Source organism: Cinclus cinclus, chromosome 4 (assembly GCF_963662255.1).
Source record: "Cinclus cinclus chromosome 4, bCinCin1.1, whole genome shotgun sequence".
In the NCBI taxonomy this organism is placed as follows: Eukaryota; Metazoa; Chordata; class Aves; order Passeriformes; family Cinclidae; genus Cinclus; species Cinclus cinclus.
In genome coordinates, this window is record NC_085049.1 from 8353941 (window position 1) to 8381592 (window position 27652).

Here is a 27652-nt window from a genome sequence, read left to right on the forward strand (position 1 = left end):
ATTTCATATCCAGAGCAGATGCCCTCAAATGGCTTTGATTCCCTGAAGCTATTTGGAAAAATAATTCAGGAGTGGAAGAGTAAATGTGTGCATGGCTTTAGCCTGAACAAGTATAGTGGAACAGCTGATTAACTACCAATTAAACAGACAGCATGAGGGAGTTAGAAACCTTCTGTGTCAGGATCCCTACTGTCCCAAGAATGCACACGTATTAGCACCCACAGTGAGACTTGATGCCCTTCCATAACAGCAGCTCCAGGCTTTTGCTACGCTGGGGCTTTGTGGCTCACTGTTCCTCAGGGCTTCTAAGGGAACAGTACCCAGGGTGAGGGTTCAGTCTTTGTGCAGACAAAAGCAGGAGCTGGAAACCTGCAGCACAAATTAATGTGAGTTCTTTGTAACAGCACCTGACTTCCAAACAGAGCTGCAGGCTGGTCCTTCCATTAGCTCCCTCTCGAATCAAATTTTAAACTTTCTGTTCTCATACTTAGAATCTACATAATTGTTTCTCTTTCCTGCATGCTCCCTCCCTTGACAGCACTGTATCAAATCTCTTGAGAAAGCATTTGGGATGCTGTGTGTCATCCCAACCTCAGTATGCATGCTGTGAGTGATACACTCACCTTTTCCCTAAAACAATTCTGTGTGCTTTTTTGGTAGCATTATCACCTTTGTCTTATCCAGATCATTCACTCAGTGCATTTAAGCTTTCTTAGAAGCTCATGCTTGTTTTTATATGAAACAGAAAGAAATTATTTGCCTGGAAGAAAATTACCTGAAGCTTTTTTACGGTAGCTACATTAAGCGAAATAATAATGTAAACACATCACTGGTACCTTTCTGCTTCCCTCTGTTTTTAAATTCACTTTTTCAATTACATCCACAGCTAAACTGAAGGCTTTGGGGGTAACTTTCAGTTTTGATGGCACACTCAGCACCTTTTGATGCTAAAAAGTAACTAATAGAGAAAACTTAAACACTCCAGTTAACTGATGCGTTTATAGATATCTATGTAAAGGAATATTTAAAATTAGAAAATACAATCATTAATACAATTAATGTATCCATTTTTATTAATGTACAGATTCATATTAATGTATTTCAATATGATGGTAAACAAAAGACTCTATACATGACCTACCAGTTAAAAAAAATGCCATTTCTGGAAAGTATTCAATGGTCAAGAAAGCATACATAAGAGGTTACAAAAGTCAAATCTGTAAATTTCTGTTCCAAAGCTCAAATGAAACAATTCTTAACACACTGCTAAACATTGTTCATTATCAAGAATTTCTTACCGGGTCTAGGTTCTTAAAAAGAAGGATGTCCTTGCATGCCTCCTGCAGTCTGTTTCTTTGATCATCTGTTTTGGGGTGAATAATCTGAGGGATAGAATAATACAAAAGCTCTTAGAGTGATTATCATATAGTAGCACTAGCTGAAGGACTGAGCTAGTTCAACTAAACATTTTACACAGTATTTTGGCCATGATTCATAACTCTCTCATTTCAAAACCTTCAGGATTTGAATAAACACTCAGTGATAAAAAGGTATCCCCACAGCATTAGCAAATGAAACACTGCTATATTTAAGCTCACAAGACACTTACACCTGTGGAATTCAGTTCATTTCTGCAAGCCATTCTGGACCCCTTTATCTACACTACTGCTACATAAACATTACTACTCTCTAATCATATTTGGGGAATGCATGTTTTATAAAAAGCACCCCTGCTACATTCAGCCATTTGCCCTGACTAATTCCTAAAGAATATTTTGTGAAATAGTATCTGTGTTAAATTTATATCAGAAATTTCAGAGTAAACAACAGACTTGACACTATCTGAGTGAGCTGGAGATTTACTAAATTACCAGTGTCTGGTTCATCTGAGTATCAATCAAGTTGTTCAACTCATAGGCTTCAAAAGATATTCTCTGTAGAGCTGTAATACTATAGGGTAAGCTTTTTGGACAGTGTTCCAAGCCAAAATATTAGGTAGAATATAAAAAATCAAAATTCTCTTGAAACTCATGCTACTTCATCTTTAAAGCTTAGTGACACAAAATAAATAAATACAGTTCATTTTTTGTCACATTGTACCTTGAAATATCTTAGGAATTTTACAGTTTAATTTTTATCTGCCTTTTGAGAAAGGAAACTACCAAAAAGATTATAAGGACACCAAGTAAGAGTTTTTAGAAGCAGGTGCTCACTGGGTAAATATAATTAGACAAGAATTTTTTCTTAACTATGTACTACAGGTTTGGTAATTAAGAACAACACATCAAGTCCTACATGGGTGACTATTACAGAGAATTTTTAAATGTTCCTTTAACACAAAACCCCAGGAGATTACTAAAGTATATTATAATAACAATGTTTTTGGAAAGGAAAGGTAAAGCTGGCTACATTTTTCCTCCTAAATTTAATGCCTGGGAATAGAAAAAGTATTTGACTCTAAGCATGAAGTACCCTAGACTCTGCGTCATCCTCTTCCTCATCAGGATTGTAAGCTTCTGCACACACTGAAATAAAAGAAAAAGGATAATCTTAATTCAAATTAAAATAGTGTTTCACAAGATTCACAGAACAGAAGATGCATTGTGGGGCACAGCAATAATACATAGTAATGTAACACATTCATTCTGTGAGAGGGTCCAGAGCAACTCCAAACTGCAGATGAAACAAAGCTACACTTGTATCATTTTTGGATATGCTTGCCCTCTTTTGAAAGACTGCTAATACACTTACCAATTTCTCACCTAAATTGTTCTAAGTATCTCACCTTATGGTCAGGATTTTTTTTTTCAATGTCTAAATTAATTCTTTCCCTTACAATTTAAGCTATCCATACAGGATGCAGAGATCAGACCATACCCTTTACCTGTGTAGGTTCAAGGTGGTTTAGGGTGTGTTTCTTCAGATGGTTGGTTGGCTGGTTCAGGGTGAATTGTTGGGGTTTTTCACATACTTGAAAATTTTTGTTCCTACCTACCCTTTATTTTCAAGGCTAAATAATTCTGGTTCTTCATTTTTTTTTTTCCTTACAAGTCCTGTTTTTCAGCTCTCTAACTATCTTTATTGCCATGCCCTGAACTCCCTCTAATTATTTGTATCTTTATTGAAATGTGACTCTCAAAACTGGTCCTGGTACTTAAACTGAGCAGAGTACTGAGTACATCAGATTAATTACTCCACACATTTGACAGGCTATATGTTTTTTCCATCCATCCATGCCTTCTTTACAACACCTTGACTATGTCTACTCATGCAATATTTATGACATTTATAATTTTCAAAATCCACTGCTTAACCATCTGTCCTGTGCCTGTCTATGGCTATTCTGCCCAAGTATAGTACCATACCCTTACACCCACTAAATATTACTTGATTTTCAAAGCCATTTCAAAATAATTTTCAATTCTAATCATGTTCTCTGGCATCTTTCCAATTAATTCTCAACTTTGTGACAACTGCAAATTTAATAAGCACATTCTCTAAAACGTAATCCAGATTATTGCTGAAAAAACATACTAGTGTCTAAAATAAACTCTTTTGGAATGCACTTGAGTGAAACAGCAGTAGCTGCTTGGGGTTTACTTTATCCAACCAGTTGTGCAACTGTATCCCATGGAACTTACATATAAATACTGCTTGATGTTCCTTGTTTATAGGGGACTCTTGTAAAACAGCATTCAGAAGTTTCTTAAAATGAAAATGTAGGGCATCTGATCCTTTTCTTTTATGCACAAATTTTAATCTCTTGTTACAGGGTATTAGATAGTTCCAACAATCCATGCTGATTGCTGTTTGTTACTTTCCTGTTGGTATTTACAAAATGAATATTTGCCTGTAATTTTTTTAGGAACATAAATGATCTGAAAATCTGTGACAGGACTCTTCCATCCATAGCTCCTTCCTGCCTCTTTTAAAGGATGTGTTTTTCTATTTTTCTGGATTTTTTTTCATACTCATTTTTGTTCTTCAGATTCCCACTGGTAACTGCTAACAGGGCTGAGACTAATTTAGAAATTCTTCCAGTTTCCAAGTATAGCAAATCTGAGGCATAGTTAACCTGGGAACACCTAACTCATTAAGTACTGTCTGATTTGTCCTTTCTCTGTTCCAGGCTGTTTTCCATACACTCAAAATAACACTTGTGAACACCAGTGTGCTTCTGTTAATCAGTAGAGCAACACTTTCCTGGAACATGCTCTTACCAAAAATATACTTCCAGAAACATTTCTGTTACTCCTCATGTACTTACTGTACACAATGTTTTCTTGTACACATTTTTTGGTCCTGGCTTCTTTGATATATTTTTTTGATTTTTTTTTTCTCTGCATCCTTGCTATTCTTTTCTATTTGTTCTAAATAATTCAAACTAGTTTTAATTTTGTACATGGTTCCTTCTTGTGTTTGACATAAATGAGCTGCTTATATTTTAGACAAATTTATTTTACTATGCTTTTTGTCCTTCTCCTGTGCTGTCTCAATTTGCATTTTTACTCTCTATATTTTTTCTTTGGAGAACAAACAATTCCTTAACTTCATCTCTCCAAGTCCTTTACAAAGAGGTTATGCCCTCTGTCCTCTCACACCCCTTTGAAACCTGTTGTTCTAATTCTTTTACCTCTTTCCCTTCCTGAAATCTGCAAGTCCTGTCAGGGTAATTCTCACTTCAACCTGCCTTTTCTCTCCCAATTCTTTAACAGTTTCTCCCTTAGAGTTGGTATGAAATATAATAGCTCCCCTTTAGATTCCTTTTCCCACTGTCTCAAAATTTGGTCACAAGTACTTTGCAAAGCACATTGGTATTCTCCTTCACTGACTTCCAGCAGTAGACTTTATTAAAATCACTCTTTTTCACCATTGCCTATACCCTGACAATAAAAATCCCCACCTACGTGAACTGTCTGGTGGTCTGTACAATGCCTGCATAACAATGGAGCCCACTAGCTTTTTCCTATTATTATTATTATTATTACTCATCTATATGTCCAATTCCCTCTAGAGCTGGGTCACAGCAGAAATATCTGAACCTAGATATACAACAGCTTCTTCCTCCTCCCTGTCCTCCCACCACATCTTTGCTGTGCCAGGTCAGCCACAGTGTTGCTCGTGGATTAAGATTTTGTGTCCTCTTGTTTAATCCCCACACTTCCTATGTTATTATACAAACTGCTTATGAACTAGTAACCAGGTAGACCCATCAACCTCTTCATTACCACATCCAATTAAAAAGATTTCATAGTAAAGTATTTTATTGCACATATTAAGCAGAGTCCCAAAGGAAGTCTTGGTCCCCACTGTATCAGGCACTCATCTAAAATGTCAATTTTATAAAACTTGTTATCTTCAAAAACCTAAAGAAATTTGACACAAGTCCCTCTGGAACTGACTGAAATTCCTATCCAGTTTACTGGAAACTGGATTTGGTCCCAAATAATTACAAATGCCCACAAAAGGAAGTCTGCAATCTCTTGAACAACTATAATATTTTAACTCTACATAAACAAAACCTTTCTAACGACTGTTTAATGGTACTACAGTTACTACAGTCTTGTCAGAAAAAAACTTCGGGGGATCTTATTTAAAGAGCAACAATAATAACATGCCAAGTAAGCACCATATAACCCATCATAATGTAAATCACTATTTTGTTTCAGCTGTGCCCTAGTGCACGTATATGTACGTGGGAGCAAAAAATCTGTATTACACTATAGTGTGCTGCTGGGCATATGGAGAGTGTTTCAACCTGAGGTACAGGTACATCCTGTCTTTACCTCTATGTCAAAAGAGTTAAAACAAATCAGGAATATAATGTAATAACCTGGATACTGTTATGACAGCACTGACTAGGCTAGGTCTCAGGGAGCCTAGCTAAACATTTAACAGTCCTCCAGAACACACAAAAGAAACCGAATTTTTCTCATCCATGCCCATCCTGAATCACCTTATCAGTCCTTTTCATGTAGCAGGATCAGTCCAGAAAGAGATTATGCTCCTGAGATATTTATTCTGGGTCAGCTCGTGTCTCTGCACATCACTCTGCTGTGCTAGAAACCTATTTCAGTCAGTCTCAGTAGCTACCATCAGCAGGTTCCTTCATTAAATATTCCTTGTTTATCAATGGTTATGGACAATATATCTAAGAACTGCAATTTCTCCTGACTAGTGCCCATAGGCCCAAATTCTAAAAGGATTTATTCTTATCATCTATGAAAAGAAACTCTTCAGACTAAAAATCTGTACTTGTTTTGCCTTCATTTGGATCACAAAGAAAATAACAATGCTGTGAATCTGCTGTTTTAAATAAGGAATTTCCTTTCCTTTATTGCTTATTTCAGTAACACATTCATTTCTAAGTGCATACCACTAGATGTCTCATGGAAAAACCTGATACATTTTATTTTGGTTCTGAAAATACCATATCTGACATTAGTACGGTTCACTGAATTTTATTACATGAACACTGGGGTTTGGCACAGGAGAATCCCACCATCCAAAACTGAGATGCCTTTTACAGAGACATCCATCACTTGCACAAGTCACCTGGATTCCAGTTAAGTCAATGGAGAGAAGCAGTCACTTTTACAAAGTGATTCTTGTGACCTATATTACATACCCAGACTAAAGTGAGATTAATTAAAAGGTGGTTTATTGGTTGAAGCAAATCCTATCCCTTTTGAGACGAGTCCTAGTAGTTACAACAAGCTGCAAGTCTGGTTTCCCCCACTTCTTCATTTAGTAGATATTTCCTGAAAAACAAAGGAATTCATCATCTGATGATGATGACAGGCTGCTCATGCAATAGCACACCTTCTGTATTCGTGTTGTGTACTCCAAGGAGACAGTCTGTGGTCCCCCTCTCTTTTGCCTAAGGCACCAGGACCATGACTAATGGTTGGCACCACACACATTAATTATCCCGAATGACTGCACACTGCTGGTGTGCAATACTCTGCAATAATCATAGTGCAGATTCAATAAAATATAATAATAATATATATAAAAAATAATCATATTCTATGCTTTTACCTCTCCAGCTCATTCCACATCCCAACAGTTCTCAGTCCATGCTACTTTGCCATACTCAGATGCTCTGTTTTGCTGTGTGCCACTGCTGAATGCAATATTCACACCATTGCTCAAAAAGCAGTCCTACTACAATTCTTAGGGACATATTTCAATCCATACAAAATTATGGCATTAAAAATAGTACTGTAAAAATAGTAATAGTACTATTAAAAATAGTACTGTACATATTTCTCCACTGGTTGCTAAGCTCAACTAAGTGAAACTATTTTTTGTTTCAGATTTTTGCAGCTGAGGGTTATGTTTCATGTGTAGTTCCCCAAGATGGACACAAACACTAACAAATCCAAATACATCAACACAAAATATTTGTAGGAAAAATGAACTGTAAAAAGACAGTGTATTATGAAAATATGAAATCTGTGCACTACTCTAGATGGATTGCTTTGTCAGCAAGACAGATGTAAACTTTGATAATTTCTAACTCATCACTCCAAGTAAAGTCAATTTTCTAGTTTTCACCTGGTAAATATACTTTATATTCAAAATCAGCTGTGCATGAATTCAGCCATGAATGAATTCTAAAATGAAAATTAGCATACAGTTGGTAATTGTAAGATCAGAAAATATGTTAGTCATGCTCTCTCATTCACTTGACTCATCAGGAAACAAAGCTATCAATAAAGAAATCAGTGAAAATCCATATATAATCACTGAATAATGTATTTTACTCAAAACATGGCTGGAAAACCAATCAATGTACTCTTCCCAAACTACAGAACCCCCAAGTCTTAAATTGTATTAGAAAGAATTTTCCAAGAGAAGAAGAGTTGTGAAAATACCTTTTTCATCCCGTTCAAATCAAGACTACAGTTTTGCAAGCATGACTATCAGGCTGGAGCATGAAAAAAGACCATTTCCAGCTGCTGTAGCTACACCAGCGTGCCATACACCCCTATAAACATCCCTATCTATGGCAGCTGTGCCCATTATCTCATACATACTATCATGTCCCCAGTTTAACTGTACAACAATTACTAAGGTGACCTAAAAAGAGTGTGAGATTTTTCCTGTTTTGCCAGAATTTACTTCCCTTGAATGAGAAATATGGTACATAGAGACTCCTTGCAGAGCAGGTGGTATTTCTAAACTAGACTAGACAAATACTACTGGACCTCCAAAGTTTCTGACACGGAAATCTATTTTCTGACATCTCATCCTACCACTACAAGGAGAATTAGAAAGACAGCCCTGCACCCCAAAACTCCAACTCCATAAGTAGTTTTTATTCACACAAAAGCAACCCTTTGGGGTGGTAGCAGTGAGAAACCACCAGTCGTGGTCTCAGACAATTACCAAGTACCGTAGTATTTCCATCTTACTGGTTTTGACTGGAAAGATCTTCCACATGGAAGACACAATTGAAAAGCTGTAAGAAAACATAAAGACTGAAGAACAGCCCAGAGAAAGGTTACTCAACTCCCTCATCTCTCTGAGTGTAAAATGAAATGAGAGATAAAATTTATCTGATTTCCACTCATGATATAAGGCAATAACAACTGGCTCTGCTGCCGAGACCCACCGTTTGTGCCAAACCCTGGAACTATTTCAAGAAATATAAAATAATTTGGAACAAAGTGTGATTGCTGGGGCTATCACTTCCCATGATACTGTCAGAAAGAAGTCTGTGAAGTGCCTACTCCTGAGGGGGTCACTAAACTGAAATTTATCTAGGCATAATTAGGTGAATACACAGAATGACTGATACCTTGCTATTCTGTGTTATTACTCTTTTAGACATAGAACATTTACATTAGAGATGCTATCAAAACTAGAATAAAAGTGTGCATACTCAGAAAAAGCAGTCTGGCAATCAGAGAGACATGCACATTGTAGAGATTTCCTCAGATGTAACAAAGCAAAAATAAAGAGATTTTCCCTCCAATCCATACAACTTAGGGGACAATGACTTTTGAGCAGCCAGCTACCTAGCACAAATAACTAAGTGCTCGGAATGTCAGCATAAAAATCTGAAGCTGGACAAAATCCAGGCAGCTTGTTTCTTCTTAATTATCAGGAAGGTGGTCTCCAGTTCATTAGGCAGGAACTGACTGAATCAGAGTCTTGGGAGCACTGCCAAGACAGTGTGTTTCAGGATCAGCTGCTCATGAAGGACAGTTACCTCCTCTGGCTGCCAGTGCTCAGACTGCAGTTCTCCAAACACTCTCTTCACAGTCACAGTCACTACCTAATACCAGGGTTGTGCTCATCTACACAGCTCAATGGCAAACCCTTCATTTGAAGCTGGAAGACCTTGCTCAGCCTACACTACATGCTTGCAAGAAATCAGAGTCACACAATCAACTTTTCTACAGCATTTTCTCTTGGCCATCTGCTACCAGTGCTATTTCTAATGTGCTGAACTACAAGCTATTTCCTCAAGCATTTCTGAAAAACATGAAGTATCTAATAAAACGTGTAGCATCTTGAATGTGGTCCATGCCAATAGTGAGTCATTAAAGCTCCCAAGGATTCTCTTTAAAAGTCCACATGGGGTTTATTCCTATTTCAAAAATTCTAGCAATGAAGCAGAAGTTTCATCAAGATTCTACTGATTGCTATGAAATACCATCTCATTATTTCATTATGCAGAAGAAACATGATAACCTCCCAAAAGACATTTTTGGATAACTTTATCCCAGTTGAGTTATTCATGTGTGGACACCTTTGCACAGGTATAATATTATCTAGTATGTAAAAGTGATAACTGTGATGTGTTAGACCATAGTACCTTCCTCTGCTTCAAAGCACTCTGGATCACAGCCAGCACAAACATAGCTAGGTCAGAGATGCACACTACTCCCTGAAGTCACAGGGGTTTGAATCATTAAGCAGGCTCCTTCACAGAAACTATCTATTTGAACTTCAGCACAAGGAGCTGAAAGAATTCCCTATTTTAAAATATGGCACCAGAAAGGAGCTTTAACAGAATTTCCCTAAGGACTTCCACAGTACTTAGTCCTCTTTCTAGTCCTATTTCAGTTCTTCCAATAATTGTGCAATTTATCATGATGGAGCTAAAAAAGTCAAACAATCTCAGCCAGGTTTCTGGCTCATAGTAGGAGACAGTTTTGCTTGGTGTCTCAGGAAATGCTTGGTTTTATCTGTCTGGCTAGTGAAAACCAGCACAAACACACCTCAGTGTCCAGAACACTACAGTAGTTATTAAACAACAAAAATCATCAGAAATGTAGGATATACTGCCACTGGAAGAGTTTGCCAATATATACCATGCACTGTAGTACTTACTCCACAAGCTTTCCCACTATAGCATAAGGAATAGCACAACATATAGCAACATACTATACATACTGTACTCTGATGTTGACTTGTGTAACCTTCTGTTCCCATTCTCATGCAAGTCCAGCAGTTCAGAGTGCTACAGTATGTTATTTGGGAAATATATAAAATATGTATAAATATTTGACAAAGTCTGAGTAGGCACAGAGCTCTTAGCATACATTTCAACTTTATATTTGCTAATACTACAGAATAGAAACAGAACTGTACCCAGCTCTTCCTGCCATATTTAGTACTTCATATCAAACTGTACAGTGATGTGATCACATAGTACCTCAATCACAGATATTTTTTCTTATTGAGGAGTCAGCATTAGGATGATATCAGAGAGACTAAATTATTTTCCTGGTAGAAATGTCATCTCCTACATACAATGTGAGCAAATATAAATTGCAGCTGTTAAAAAAACCACATTCTGAACAATGTAACCTAATCTTTGCCCATTTAAGAGGGTTAAAAAAAAAACTGTCTGGGACAGTGGTAGCACCTCTCAGATAATGTATTTAAGAAAGGAAAAGAACCTGCTATGTAGACAGCAGCTGGAAAACAGGAGTGAAAATACAAGAAAATCTGTGTCAAGGACCTGCAAAGACTTACACAGACTAATGACACAAGAAAGTGGTGATTGTTATGTGAAACCACATATTTATGGCTGTTTTTTGTGCTAGTGTTTAAAGACTAGAACAAGATCTTCATAAATATAGAAAAGATGTTGTAAGGGGAAGAAAATGGTTAGGAGTGACAAAGAAAATAATCACTGATGACTGGACACTTAAAGATATTAAAAGATTCAAGAAAGCAGAAAAATATTATATTAAGGGGAGACAAGAGTGGCTGTAGGGAGAGTAGAGACAAAGCCAGAAATATTGACTCTGACAAATTTGTCCTGCCAGGGGATTAAACTGATTTGACCAAGATAAGGCGAAAAACCTGCCAATAGTAGGTATTACAGTATGATAGTATGACATAGAGTATAATCTATCATCCAGCAAAATGGAGAAGGTACACATAAGTCCAAATCTAGAACACGCCTAGGAACCTTTGGAATAATGTCTAAGCCATAAATTCAAGAGTTATGCAGAGGCACGTGTCAAAGCCTGTGATCCCACACCCAGTGAAGGCTCAGTCTGGGCAGCTAAGGGAGTGCAAAATTCAATCTCAAACATGCTTCACAGAAAACCCTGCAGCCATATGGGATTCAAAACAGCAAGCTGAGAATAGGCACCTAAAAAAGAGGTGGAATCATCCTTTTGAAAAGAATGGTTGCCATGGCAAAGCTACCTTTGGTTTTCAACCTATGGGGCCAAGGGAAGGAAGCTTCAAACCCACCTTTCCCACTTTCCAGAAGTGTCCTACATTCTACATTCCAAAGTACTCTCTAATGAGATGCTCCTCATTCCTCCTGGGCCCAGGCTGCTAGGCAAAATGAAATGGGAGGATAAGCTAACAGAGCTTGTCTTCTGGAATTTCTGCATGCTGATTTTAGGTATGTTGGCTTTGGTTGAATGGGTAAGTCATGCTCATATCATCATGTGTAAGAAATATGATAAACCAAACTTACTAAACAGGTTCCAGATATAACAGGAAGACAGGTAGACAAAAAACATTAGGGAAAATATTTCTGCCAAGTTTTGGAATGGTTGATTTTGAACATCTGTTTTCTCAACAATTCAAAAAAATAAATTCAAGACTTTTTGCTGACAGGATTCTTTTCAAAAAGCCAAAGGAAGTTCAGAAGACAAATCAAAACTATGAAATAATATATATATTGTTTTACTTTTTAGTAGTCAAAATATAAAGTGCTGTAATGAAATAATACTGGTAACTATGCACCAAGGTAGAAAAGCAAGTCCCACATAGCAATCAGTACATGCTCACTTGCATCTGTAATGGTGCAGAAAACCATAACAAACCAAAAGATGGGCTACAAATATTATCATTCCAAGAACAGGGACAATTATCACCCTGAAAACATAGATTATCCCACTTGTATTTTAATAATAGAAGTTGTCTGTAACTGCATGACTACTTACCACTCAGAACAATAAAAAAGGCATTGAGATCTCACAGAACTAATCTTTCTAAGAGGAAAAAAAATCCCAAGCCTCCACTCATTCAGCTAATGACCTGTCACTACTTGAAACTAATATTTCTCACAAAGTCCTTAGTCAATGGTAAATGCAGAGAGTGCACTCTGAGGACTTAAAAACAAAAAAGGGCATTTTTTTATTTTCAGCTTTCTAAACACCCTCCACCCCTCTAATACACATACATCTGGCACCATTATGAACTTAATACTACTGTATTCAAAAGACTGAATGGGTAAACACACAAGCACATCTATCTTTTTCCTGCATATTGTGAAACCAGTTTTATTTCTTCTTCTGTCTCTGAATCTTACAGAATTCCACAGCGCCATTTCACTCCTCTTTGTTTTATACTGTTACAAGAGGATGCAGAATGGCTGGAGGAGGTGTCATCAGCACCAATAGGATGTTCCAAAGTGCATTACTCTTTTATGCTGGTCACTTAACTCCATTTTCTCAGTGTTTACTTAAAACTACTCTGCACTTGAAAAAATATGAACCCCAGGAAACTAACACCTGTGTGCAGGAGGAGTTTACTGATGAATACTTGACAATATGACCTCAGACAGCCTCAGACTGACAAGACAGTGGGTCTGGACTCCCCAGTCTATTCCATACCTAAATGACTGTGATGACAAAAGCATCCTTCTCCACCTGTAGCTGATCAAGAAAGATTGAGCTTTTTCCCATAAAGAAGAAAATCGCATGAATGGCCTCCTGACTTCTGCAACAAATTTTTAAGAATTACACCACATTATTTGGAAAAAGCTGAGCACATCTCCACAAATACTTTGGTGCTGTATTCCAGAGCCTGTTCCAGTATTCTCCATTTTCTGCAGACTTCCTTGTCTTACACAAACCCCAACTCCTAGTCTCTTGCCTTAATACACAGGATCTCCACTGGGGCCAACTCTTGCATTCCCCGACACAACCATGACCTCACATCATTTCAGCAGAAAATTAAACTGTAAAACAACAGGAAAAAGCACATGAGTGCAAATACAGGAAATTTCTCAGCAACTGAATCCATATCAGAAAACCTCTGAAAAAATGTGCACTTGCCATTTTGAAAACTAAGCATAAAATATGTTTCTAACTCGATTTCCTCTTGAAACTGTGCTGTGCATGGAAGAGATCCATACTTTCAGGAAAATAATATACACGTGAAATTATTCTCACTGAATGGGAGGAAATATCTTTATTTCTATTTTCACTTCATGAGAGAAGAGATAATACAATATTTCCCCTCTGTAAGCTGCAATGCATTTAAATTTGAAAGGGCAAAATACTGAATACTAACCTGCACCAAACAATTCACATTTACTGAAAGCAACATTCTAAGGAATCCTGTATCCCAGGTAAGCACTTTTCACAAAAGCTCCTAGAATTACAGCACAAATTAAAGAGTTAACATCTCACTTTGCCAGGTGTTAGAATTCAGGCTTACAGTTCTTTTCTCCCAGGAAACAAAGTACCTACAGCTGCTTTTCAGCAACAACTCTGTTAATTATTAAAGAATAAATGAACCATTAGAGTAAGACAGAGTGGCATCTAGCTTCTTCAGCCAAAACAATTATTTGTGACAGAATGTTCTTCTAGAGATCAAACTTAGAGGGAATAATGAAGGCCATAGAGAAAGATGAAGGAACCCCACGGAAATTGTATTATTTTATAAATGCTCCATGTGTAAGCAGCAGTGCTAAAGAACTGATTCATTTAATTTGTACACAGTTCCCTTGAGACTTCTAGAAATTTCAGGTTTAATGATTAAATAATCATTCAGTGTAAAAGTTACCAAGATAACAGCACAGCTAGGAGATAACAAAAATATTCCGGCTGAATGAACCACACTGAGTTGAATGAATCAGACTACTGAGGTACCCACTGCTGCTATGCTAAATAAAGCTATTGTAATTATAAAGAAATAGAAAACAATAAAAATGGAAAGCTACAAGTGTTGAAAATAAACAGTGCCACGTTTGGAAGACTGTGACAAATGAATTTGAAGGTACTACACTTAGTGTAAACACTTATAAATCAGCGTGGGATTTTTATACTCTCAGGGGCCTTTCAATGGGCCAAACTGTAAAGCAAAGGGAAAGTTATTTACAACTAGTTGAAGCTCTCAAAGTTACACAGTACACACAGGCCAGTGCATAGATCATTCAAGTCTGGTGAATGTTTTCCATCTTAGACATGCAAAAAGAGACATCAATAATATGAAGAAACTGAAAAGTCTGGATAATAATGGGATATACAGAAGAATGATCATCAAAATATGGAAAAGCTCCAGCAACTGCAAAGAGACAGATGCATAAAAGACAAAAATGCTACTGATTGCAGCTCTGAGCATGCTATTGCTGTTTATAACCCAATGCCCCCCAGTATTAGAGGGACCAGACTTCATTACTATTTTATGGTAAAAACTTCTGTTTTCACAGAAACAGGTTGGAAAATTCCTCTGAGATCATCAAGACCAACTTCTGACTGGTCACCATCTTCTCAACTAGACCTTGGTGGCTTTCTCCACTTCACTCCTGTGTGACACAGGCACCTAATCCCTCCCCTTACTGAATTTAAGAGGACAGCAAATAGAGCATTCATCAGGAATACATCACTTTCTAAGCAATAAAAATAGTTCTAATATGGATTGGAGTTGGAATTTAAACTTCTCAAGTCTCACAGCAATAAACATAAATTATAAAGACATTTCTACTTCAAACAAAAAGAACAGGATGCACCATGCAGAAGAAAATCTGCCTAAGCAGAAAGTGGTTCATCTCTGCAGAGTGGCTGCAGGATCCAACACTTCTCTGAGCTTATTACAGCTTGTGCTGTAACCCATTCCTCCCTCCAAGGAGGAGGGAGGGTCAGGTATCAAGTCCCTAAAGGTATGCCAAGGAAAAATAATGTGTGATCTGCAGTAAGGAAGAGGATGTGGAGACACTGTCAATGGGCACGTAGAGTATCACCCACAGAAAAACACAATAATTTATTGATGATAACAAACCTATAGAATGAATAACATAGAACATGAACAAAATAGACATGAATTCCTACTGTAAAACGCCTAGTAAAAAACAGGCTTTTCATATTTTCTTTTATATTCTTTTCCAAGAACAGTTCAAAATAAAATGTTTTTTATTATGCTGTCACCACTGAAAAGCTTAGAAAAGGCTCAGTGTAAGAGGGGAGGTAAAAAAATTCAGTGAACCGCTGATGCAATTTTAAGATTTTCCCCACCATATAAACCCATTCATAATATCTCAGCAAAATATACCCACCTTTGAAAATTAAAAAAATTTAAAAATCAGTCAAACCTTCATTTTAAAAAGTATAAATATTGCCACAGGTTTCAGTGGGTACAGCAGAAGGCTGCCAGCATATTTTTAAGCCCACACAAAGGTAAATGTTTTTAACATAATGTACCCATTAGGGTGCAGCATGGTAATGACTATGTCACTCTATAACAAATAGAGACACCACCTAAAAGCTCTGTACAGAGAGCATGGGTAGCCTGTGGGACACAGAGAAGGACAGATATACCAGAGGTAAAGGCTTTGTTCCCTCATGCTGGTGCATCTATCCCCCCTAGTATCTCTGTTAGAAGGTAAAGAGATACAACAAGCAGTTCCCAATAGATGTCTGTGTCTGTACCACCTAAAGGATTAATGGCTCAACTGGAAAACAGAATAGTAAGTTTTCTTTGGACATAAACCTCCCCTCCCCCCCCCCCCCCCCCCCCGAAAATAAGGACAACATGAAATCATGCCGCTGCCAGTTCATTTTCTGCAGAACACAAATGTAGGTTAAAACCCTCCAAAAGTTGTGATGCTAAACATTTGGTTGTTAAAAACGATGTACATGCACATCCCTGATGACTGGTAACAAATTGCTTCCATTAATCCAGCCAGCCCAGGGTTACATTATTCCTTTCCATTAAGCCACTTATGTACACTCTGCCCACCTGCATCAATGTGCAATTTCACAACCCAGTCATTAAAGTGCATGGATTTTACCTCAGGAAGGAAGGGTGGTGGTAGTTTTAACTTTGCAGTCATGAAACCAACACCAGGAACTAAGAGAAAACTCATTAAAAAGAAGTATTCATTAAAAATGGCAGCATGGGGAAGTAAATACAGAGTTCCTGCTGGTACCTCTCATATGATAAATGCACTAAGAAACCCAGTTGTCAGAGGTGAGTGCCACCAAACTATAGAGACAATTCCAATTGCTCATATAAATAATGCTTTGCAAATAGTCCCTCAGTCATGTTGTGTTTTGATTTAAGAGCCCTGCATGAGAAGTGTGAAATGAACAGAAATCCCCCTGAAATTTGCTTCCTCTCTTGCACAATACAACCACTAGCTACTACCTCAACCTCTACCCAGCTGAGCACTTCCTTTCTCATTCAAACTGATGGGACATATTTAGTGCTTGTAAAAAATAAGGCATAGTCCTGAATACCAAGGTCTAAAAATTCATTATAGAAACGGGAACTCATGATCAGTCAGTTTTAACTTTTGGTGTACAGGGTTTTTTTCTACTTAATAATTCAACCTTAATGCAAAGCTTTTAATGATAAATTTTAAAGCTATTTTGTCGCATGTACAGCTCTTAAACTAAAAGACATCCAACATTGAAACAGATTTTGCTTCAGCTTTGAAAATGTCACAGATACTGAAAAAACTTCCTCCATCTCCTAATAAGAATAATATTATGGTCAGAGGTGAACCACAAACTAGTACATCCTAAGAATTATTTGTCAGAAATATATGGATATGCCAGAATTATGAGTAGTATTGGCATTTTTCAGTAATCAAAATTATATAAATCCAGTTACCTAAAGAGTCATGGAATCATTAAGGTTGGAAAAGACCTCCTGACCTAGTACCACCATACCCAGTAAACACATCCCAGTGTCCCACATCAATTCATTCTTTGAACACCTGCAGGGATAGGGGCTCCATCACTTTTCTGGGCAGCCTGTTCCAATGCTCCACCACTCTATAGGTGAATAAATTGTTCCCATTATCCAATGTATAACTCCCTTAGTGCAACTGAAGGTAATTTCCCCTTGCCACTTGTTACCTGGGAGAAGACACTGACCCCCACCTGGTCACAGCCTCCTGTCAGGCAGCTGTAGAACCAACAAGGTCTCTCCTGAGCCTCCTTTTCTCCAGGCTGAACACCCCCAGCACCCTTAGCTGCTCCTCCCTTATAGGACTTGTGCTCCAGACCCTTCCCCAGCTGGGTTGCCCTTCTCTGGCCTCGCTCTAGCACCTCTGTCTTTGTTGTAGTGAGGGGTCCAAAGCTGCACACTGCTGTGCCCTTGCCAGTGCCAAGTACAGGAGAAAAGAGATTTTAAATAGAATAAAAGCATTCTGTAACTTGATAAGCTTTACTCTTTTTTTTTGGTGAAAATAAAGCTGACGCAATCTTGAAAAATTTGCAATTCTAGCCAAGCATTTCAAACAAGTGTCACTATATCACAATTTCAATTGGTTTTCCCCCCAGCTTGATCACCAAAATAAAAAATAAAAATTAAAAAATAATTTGGGAAATCATCACCACAAAAACTGTCAAGAAAAGCCAGTTGGCACCCCTGACACTTGGTCTGCACAATATCTACTCAGAAAGAAAACATGTAAGAAATTCTACTTAGAAAGTTAGAATATATAAATGAATTATAGTATGGGACAAAATGGCTTATGGCTTTTAGGCAATTATAGCAAATACTATTACTTAGTGCATTGTATCTATTGTCAAATATTTTTTTCCAAATTAATACCTTTTTAACAAATTCACAAACTTCACGTTCCACTTAAAGCATCTCTCTACACAAACAGTTACACACTCTATTTTGCCAGATTTACCGAATTTAAAACGCTGGAAAACATAAACCAAAAGGTTGTGTGCAGTTCAATTAATTGCTTTATATGTAAATTTCTCAGGACAGCTTTTTTGTTCTGTTTGGTGATGGTAATATTCCATTGTTGTGGGGGCCAGAGCATCGACAGGAATTAAATTATTCCTATTGCTTTAAACTTTAAATCGACATTTTCTTGACCATTCCACAGTCAAGTTTGTGCAGAAGTTTTTGAGCAACTAGCTTCAGAGTCAGGTGTAAGGATACCATGAGCTGCAGGATTGCATCAGCAGGTGCAGAGTGTTAGCACGGTGATATACATAGCTAACATTTGTGTCACACTGCAGCAAACCAGCCTCTAATAGCAGGCTGTCTTTGTCTCCTTTATGCAGCACAGCTTTTATATCATCACATGTTTTAATCTTCCTTCCCTCTCAGGGCAGGTTTTCTGCAGGGATGGGCATGTGCACAGCGCAGACAGTGAGGGTGTCTCACACCCAACAAGCACTGCTGCTGGGCACTTGGTGGTAGGCGTACCTCAAAGGATTTGAAATCCCACCTAATTGTTCTTTCTGGCTGCATCAAGCATAGGCTTCCTACTCCTCTCTTCCAGGCCCTGGCTAATCCAGTGTATCAGCCATTGTCACACTCCTATGTTGCTCCTGCCTCTGCTTTGCTACTGTGACAGCTGCGTGACCACAGTTCTCCAGGAGTATTTTGGTATTTTTCACAGGTGGACTGTTTCTTGAACTGACCCATAAGAGCTGTACCACTTTCCCTTCCTCATTCTCACAACAGACCAATTTCCTGGATGGCATATTAAAGAAGCCAACTGTGCTGGTCTAATAAGTCACATACATATTAGGATAAACCATGGGGCACTCCATACTTGTTCTTCCTACACTGTTTGATTCGCACAGCTAAGAAATTCAATTAACAAAATGTACACTCTTCCCTAACACGCAATAACATATTCATATTGTTGGGCACTACTGAACCACAATGACAATTTACATTCTCTGCTGTAATTACTCACAAAAGAACTGATCCCAGGAGCACACCTCAAGAAGATCTTTTAGATTAGGATCTCATCTTTTTCAGTGTAATTATGCCACACAGTAGGCGTAAGTACTTCTCTTCTTCTTTCTTTGCTATTTTGCATTTGAAGCATTCCTTCACACTAACCATGGAAAAAATGTGATTGATTCTGTGATATGTCTAAAAATCCTACAGAACAGTAGGTAAGCGTTATATAGGGAGATATATATATATATATATTTGTGCTATGTTCTTTATAAATACATACACACACATTTTTGTCTGCTGTTAGCTGATTCTTTGCCTTCAATCTATTTTAGCCTAAACCCCAAACTCATGATGGCTGGCACTCCCCAGGAACTTATTCCCAAATGGATAGCATAAATGGGGTTGTTTTTTAAAAATAATGAATAAGGTTAGTGCTTATCTTCTCAGTAAGGAAAACACCTGAAAAAATTAATTTGTGTCCTGCATAACTATCTTTGATATTAGTATATTACTATATGCAATATATTATTATGATGGGATAGACAAAAAAATGAACAAAAGAGTCAGCTCTGGACCAACTAGAATAGGTGTGAAAGTAGTCTCCAAATCCACACCAGCAAAAAAAAATTGTTGCTCAGTGGCAAGAATATGAGGGACTAGAAATTAATTATCTTCCCCCTTTCATTGTTCCAAGTCCCCGGCTCAGAGAGCACAGTTTTGCTACAGTACTGCTCCAATCAGAAGGTGTATTTCCAAAACTCAGGCTGTGATAGCAGGAGAGAAAAAGGCTGACAAGTAGGTGTTGAATTTGTGCCTTAGAAGATACACTCATCACTTACTAGACTGCATGCAAAACAATGTTAAGGATATAAACTCCCAGTTTTGTGGCAGTGTGTAGCTGATGTTCAGAGTGGAAGACTGTTTCAAAGACTGACTGAAGCTTTGAGTTTAGGCTGATGGGGGTTCCTCTTCTGTGACTGGTTATTTGAAAGTGAATATCTACATTTTCATTATTTTCTTGTTTTTCTAGAGGGGAAAGAGTTTAGTGTTTCCATGCAAACACAGGTTTAACAAGAAAACTAAACAAGGCTTTAACGTTTCCATTTAATATTCCCTCTGACAAGTTCAATTTTTTTTATTTTTTCATGGAGTTCTGTTCCCTACTCTATGTAATAAATACATACAATTTTCCTCATGAATGGATTGTGGCATTGCAGCAAAGAAAAATTGTAGCAATTTTTCATTCTGGCATGCCCATTATAATTCTTCACAATAACTCTGAAGACACCAGAATTCAATCATTTTCACTTTCACACAAAATTATTATTAGAACAAGAAAAGGAATTATTCACCTTAACCCCTTAAGAATGCATTCACATTAATGCAACAAATACTGTTATTCCATCTTGAACAACTTGCTATGTAAAACATGCCTTGTCTTACTCATCTGTTATCCTTCAGAAGAAATCTTCTAGAGCATGAAGGTCAAACCACATGAAGTCACAGATGGAATGGAATTGTTTTGGAAAACTGGTAAGCAGATACAACAGCCTACAGATTCATGCTCCATCGGTTACAGTGGAGGGAGCACACAAGTATGGGAACAATATAGCACAGCAATCAAAGAGGAGCTTACCACAGACACAGATACTGAAACATTTTAGAGAAAAAAAAGATCTGAATTACTAAATAATGACTATCAATACACAACTGCTCCAAATTCATGTAAAAATCCTGCCTCTCTGTTTCACCAACATGGAAAACTTCTCATTCAAAAAAAAAAAATAACCATTATTATATTTGTTTCAAAATCATGAGTTATGAGCATCCTGATAAAAGCATTGGAAGATTATTAACTTCTCTGATTATGTGTTATTGGGATCTCTGAGATTATCAACAACGAATACAAACTTAGAAGCAGGTTAAAACTGAAAACACAGTATGACTGTTGAGGTTTAAGAATTTAATGCTCCCACTGAGACTCTCCAAACCATGCTGCTGCTCACTCATTTCTCTTCCCCCTGCAGTGGGCAGGAGAGAACTAGAGGCACAAAAGGTAAAGATCATGGGTTGAGATTAGAGCAATTTAATGGAAACAGCAAAAAGGTAAGAACAGTAACAGCAACAATATTAATAAAAAAATGCTAAAAAAAGAGGGAGTGAATCGCACACAAAAAATTCTCAGCATGGAGCTCAACTTGACCACAGTTGCCCTGACCGCTCCCCCCAGTTCAGAACCAGCATTATCCAACTGCTCCCTCCAGCCCAGAACCACCATTATCCAACTGCTCCCCCCAGTTCAGAACCAGCATTATCCAACTGCTCCCCCCAGTTCAGAACCAGCATTATCCAACTGCTTCCCCCAGCTCAGAACCAGCATTATCCAACTGCTCCCCCCAGTTCAGAACCAGCATTATCCAACTGCTTCCCCCAGCTCAGAACCAGCATTATCCAACTGCTCCCCCCAGCCCAGAACCAGCATTATCCAACTGCTCCCCCCAGCCCAGAACCAGCATTATCCAACTGCTCCCTCCTGCTCAGAACCGGCATTATCCAACTGCTCCCCCCAGTTCAGAACCAGCATTATCCAACTGCTCCCCCCAGCCCAGAACCAGCATTATCCAACTTCTCCCCCCAGCCCAGAACCAGCATTATCCAACTGCTCCCTCCTGCTCAGAACCAGCATTATCCAACTGCTCCCCCCAGTTCAGAACCACCATTATCCAACTGCTTCCCCCAGTTCAGAACCACCATTATCCAACTGCTCCCCCCAGTTCAGAACCACCATTATCCAACTGCTCCCCCCAGTTCAGAACCACCATTATCCAACTGCTCCCTCCTGCTCAGAATGGCATCACCACAACAGCTCCCTCCACCACACTCACTCACCTGGACCAGGCTCCAGCACAGTCCTTGGCACAGTCCCAAATGTTCCCACAGGACCATTCCCAAAGAGTGGTACAGATGAGGCCACGCTGCTGGCTGCACATAGGGCTCCATGTATAAAGACACCTTCCCATACCCTTCTTATGTACAAAAATGAGTTTAAAGGCATGGGTCAGACACTCTAACAACTTGATACCTTGCTAGGACATCTCAGCCCTTCCTCAAACAGGCTGGGCAACAGACCCTAAAGATAAATTTGATTCATATTTCAACACCAATCTTTGGTTTATGTTTAATATGTCTGAAACAAGACCAGCCCAAACAGCTGAAAAAACTTCAGTGACTAATTTTGTTGATACAAAACTGCATGCAGGTTGCTTTCCAAACACTAAGACAGCAGGAAAAGCTAGAATTTCCCATAAAGGGGGATACACAGTAATTTATGAACTCAAAACACAACTCCCCTATTTTCTAAAGCAACAGTTACTATCCAGATTTACCAACTTGTGAAATTTAAAAATTATTACTGTGTACATTTTAGTCAGTTTATAAATGCAGCTAAGAAATATGTGATTGCAAAGACATCTAAACAAACATGAAAATACAGACGAAATTTTAATAAATCATCTAAATCATCTATGCACTGCTGCAGTATGAATTACACCTTTATTCCTTCAAGAAAAGGTGTTCCCTTTCTTTAAAGCTTCTGGGATAACACAACATTCCTGTGCAGTTTAGTCTATTGCTTTACTAAGTATTTAGTCCAAGAGTTTTCCCCAAGGCACAGCCTAAATATTTGTGTGTGTAAAAATTAGGTCAATCACTATTCGTTTATTTCCTTCATTCCCTGCCACCTTCTTGGGACAAATATTGAGAGCCCTCCCTATAGCAACCTATCACAGAGCACAAGGCTTATGTACTTATTCCTACTATCTCCCTCTTTCCTTTTTCTTGCCTTTTTTCCTCCCTTCCTTCACCAGCCTCAAACTTTGCTTTATAGTATGCATCTACAAAATCTCTCCTTTCATTAAGCCTTAAGTGTTATGACAAAAACATCTTAAATATAGCTGTATTTAAAACCTGGCATGGGATTAATTTGCAAGAGTTTGCCTATTTCTGTAACTCAGTTCCATCAGTGGGCTCTGAAAAATTCAAATTCAACCTCTGCTGATCATGTATACAAGAAAACATTTTGATACAAACTGCTAGAATCTATGCTTCAGATTCTGGAGTTTTAAAATAGGAATAAATGAAAGTTGAATATGAACCACTTAAAAACTTCCTGAAGTAGTGCAGATATCCCAAATTGTGGGTTTTTTTGAACAAGGATACTACTGTCCAACTATACACTGTAGTATGGAAGAGTCTTTGTATACATAAAATGAAACTGAGAGAAGAAGAAGAAATTTCACGGGCAGAATCTGTCACTAGAAAAATCAAAACAATTGAACCCAGAAGGAGGCAGAAAAGCTCCTGAGCACATATGCTCTTCAGATCCACATAAAAAAACCAACAAATCGCAAGGTAAACAACAGGACAGGAACAAATACTCTCAAGTTTAACAACATGATATTTATCAAACATTAGGAGCAGAGGCAAATGTGAGTGTTCTTTAAGCATCTCTAGGCCTATGTTAATACTTCATCTTTCTACAGGAACTTTTCTCAAATTGCTAGAAAATATAAGAGGAAACAAGAGCAAATTATACTCCTGTTTCTGTGACTGTCTCATTTGCAGAAGAAGTGCACAGCAAATAGTCTGTGCAAGAAGAACTAAAGGAAGTGAGCTGGATCAATTAATTATGGATTGCATGGGAAACAGCTTTTATCACTAATTTTCCACAGACCCAAAAGTGTTGTGGGGCAGATCACTGAGCTCAGTTCTTCATTTCCAAGAGTCAAAGAGGCAGCAGTGCCCTGGCAGCCAGGAGGGCCATGCGTGTCCTGGGGGATTCAGGCACAGCATCACCAGCTGGGCAAGGGAGGGCATTGTCCCCTCCCCTCTGCTCTGCACTGGGGCAGCCTCACCTCGAGTGCTGGGGGCAGGTTTCAGTGCCTCAACACAATGAAGACCTAAAGCTATTATAGAATGTCCAAAGGAGGGCTATGAAGATGGTGAAGGATCTGAAGGAGAAAGCCAAGGAGTGGATGAAGTAATTTGACTTATTCAGCCTGGAGAGACTCAGGGTAGACTTCACAGCTGTCTACAGCTTCCTGAGAAGGGGAAGGAGAGGAGCAACCACTGATCTCTACATTTGAGTGACCACTGACAGGACCCAAAGGAAAGGAATGAAGCTGTGCCAGGGAGGTTTAGGTTGGACATTAGGAAAACTTTCTTCACTCAGAGGATGGTTGGGCAATGGAACAGGTTCCCCAGGGAAATGGTCACAGCACCGAGTGTGATGGAGTTCAAAAAGCATCTGGACAATGCTCTTGGGCACATGGTCTGACTCTTGGGGCGTCCTGTGCTGGGACAGGAGTTGTACTTTCCTGCCAACCCAGGATATTCTATAACATATAGAATATGTCATAGATGAAGCACAGCATTCTCCCTGATCCAGTGGCTCTAAGGTGCCTGCAGCTCAGTGCACCACTCCCTTATTGTTATTCAGCAGAGGATTTGAGTGTTACAGTGATGGTAATTGTAAGAAGTACCCTGACAAAGCACAGTATGCCTTCTTGACCGTGCTCTGTTCATGCAATGTAGATACACTCAAATTCTGACAGCACTTTTTCTTCTGGCTTTCCTCACCACGACAATGGCAGCCTTAGTGCTTAACTGAGTTTTAGTATTAGATACTAAATTAGATACTGTCAGCTATGTCCTTGCTTATTTCAGAAATGTGACATACTGCACACTTCAAATTTTGGATTAACTACATGTGTTTAACAAACAAAGGTGAATCCAACATCACTGGAATTCACTTCGGGGGTTATTCATCGCTCAGAAGAAGTAGAACCAGTAGTTCTTCTTGAAGAACCAGAATTACTGGTTCATCAGCAAAGTTCTTTCTTCTGTCACTTGATATGCTTCTACAGCAACACAGCACCCTACCTGAGCATTTCATAGGGGACTTTACAGTTAATTCCACACCATTATTTTTGGTACAATCCCAGCTTCTGCCTTACCCTATAAAAGGGAATAACACTTCATTTCAGTATGCTGCCTTTCTCCAACATTTTTTAATATGCCACAAGAAAGTGGGTGCCAATCTTTTTAAGAAAACTCAATATAGTTGAGTTGATTGAAAATCACAAGTGAAATATTGTTCCTAGGGACATTTTCTGTTCTTGGCTAGCAATGTTGATTTGCTCTTCCTAAATACTAGTTTATATTCAGCCATTTAATTTGATTTCACCTATGCTCTTCCATAATTTCAGAAAGCAATTAGCCATTTCTTCACTAACAGGACTCCTGTAGTCTAAATACAGTAAAATTCACCATGTTTCTTAAATACATTGTCATGCTTCCTGTAGAAATTATTAAACTGAAAAGTAGCAGTGATATATATATATATATATATAAAAATTTATATCTATATAAATGCTGCTCTGGGCATGGCTAATCCAGTCCACACAATGGTTCAGGATGCTGCAGACTGAAACTTTTATTTTGTAACTTTCTTCCTAATGACACCTTACACAAAGAAGAAGAATAAATTGTTCTGGCAAACTTGCTCCCAGATTTTCTCCTGTATTAGGCTGCACAGAGCCCCCTGCACCCTATCTGAAGGACTAAAGGGTGCCCTTCATTCTCCCCTTTTTTCACATCTAAGTCTTTTGATCACTTCAACAGTTGTTTTCCTTTCTCTTTCTTTTCTTTCTCCTCTTCTCTTTCTGGTGGCATCTTAGTGCCACCAGATTTGAAAGCAAAAATTAAGGATTAACTACTTGCAGCTGTCTCATTGTTCATTCTAACTCTATAAAGTATTTTTAATCGCCTCTTCTTGCTAAGCTCCTCTTTTTAAGAGTGTGATATCTATTATTCTTTGAACATAGCCTAGAACAATGGGGTGCATTATAAACTAGCCCATGAGTAGCTGTCACCAGCACTGTAAATGTATTTTATGTACAGAGCCCACATTGCATATATATACATACATAGGAATAAACACACCTCAGAGATACCTAATTAGGTAGTGCAATAAATTTTAAGAACTGGAATTCTAGAACAGCTAATTTATCCTAGCTTACTTCTGCTTTTTTCCTCTACAAACCAATGACAGTTCATTAATACATTCTCAGCATGTTAACAGGAACAGCTGTTAAATAATAAATGCTGTTCTGTATTATTTTCAGTAGGTGCTTCAACAATTAAACTCTGGGTGCCTAATTTCTAGCTCAGTTAAGAAAAATAACTATATCTTATGCAACCACGTATAATACTAACCATCACCCAAAGAAACATCAAAATACCCATCGCAGAGAATTATTGTTCTCTGTGAGGAAATGTTGGAAACCCAATGCAAATCAATGCACCAGGATCCTGTGTATTTCTGTTTCTTTTAAATCAATCCACCCTCAGGCAGGCAGAACAACTCCTAGGTCTGTCTGTGCAAGAGAAATAGAGAGAACCTATGGGCAGAGGCACGACAAAAAGGCACCCTCAAGTCACACAGCCCCAGAATCAATCTGCAGTATCATCAATCAGATGCAACATGAAGCCACATTCTACAGCTAACTCTCCAAATATTCACCACTAGCTTGCAGAAATATTCCCCAGAAAAAAATCTCCAAAAGCACTCAAGCATCAACAATATTGTACATTTGAAATTTTAAAATAACTCCTAGCCAAGCAGCCTAAAATTAAGAGAAACTCATATTCGTAGAAAAAAAACCCTACAATTCATTTGGTCTGCCTATATAATACATGTGGCATTTCCTAAACACGAGAATCAGCTTTGACTACAGAAGGCCTTTAAGCTACCAAGCATTAGAAAAACACCAAACCCAACAGCAACTATCTAGCTTTTCCCCTTGCAAGGCATCTTGATTGCCTTAATCTACACAGACAACTGTTCAATTTTAAAAAAGGTATTAAAAAATATGGTTAGGACTGCAAGCATCCCTGTGAAATGTTTATCTTATCAGCATAGTCTGATTTATATTTTCAATTTATATTTTATCAAACAAGTTTCTTAAATGTATTGTGCTTCTCTAACAGTCATTTAGCATTTCAGAAGAAAAGTAAGAACTATCACTTTTCACATGCTTTCTTGTTTGAAAAATAGTTATTTTATCGATTAAAGCTACCACTAACTTAATAAAATAGTACACATAGTGGACTGCAGCATTATTTTGTTCTAGCTTGAAATGCATTCACATGATTTACATCTGATTTGCTACAGCACCTGACTCATTATTCTGAATAAGCTATTTCATCTCTG

General features: G+C 38.1%; 1 protein-coding gene across 1 annotated transcript in view; it reads right to left on the bottom strand.

Annotated features, from left to right (window-relative positions):
* Positions 1-27652, bottom strand: part of PRKAR2B (protein kinase cAMP-dependent type II regulatory subunit beta) — a 72823-nt gene that overhangs the window by 15235 nt on the left and 29936 nt on the right. Inside the window, exons 3-4 of the mRNA XM_062490801.1 lie at positions 2473-2525; positions 1299-1382 (exon numbers count right to left, since the gene is read on the bottom strand). Coding sequence (XP_062346785.1) covers positions 1299-1382; positions 2473-2525 — 137 coding nt within the window. The remainder of the gene's footprint in view (positions 1-1298; positions 1383-2472; positions 2526-27652) is intronic.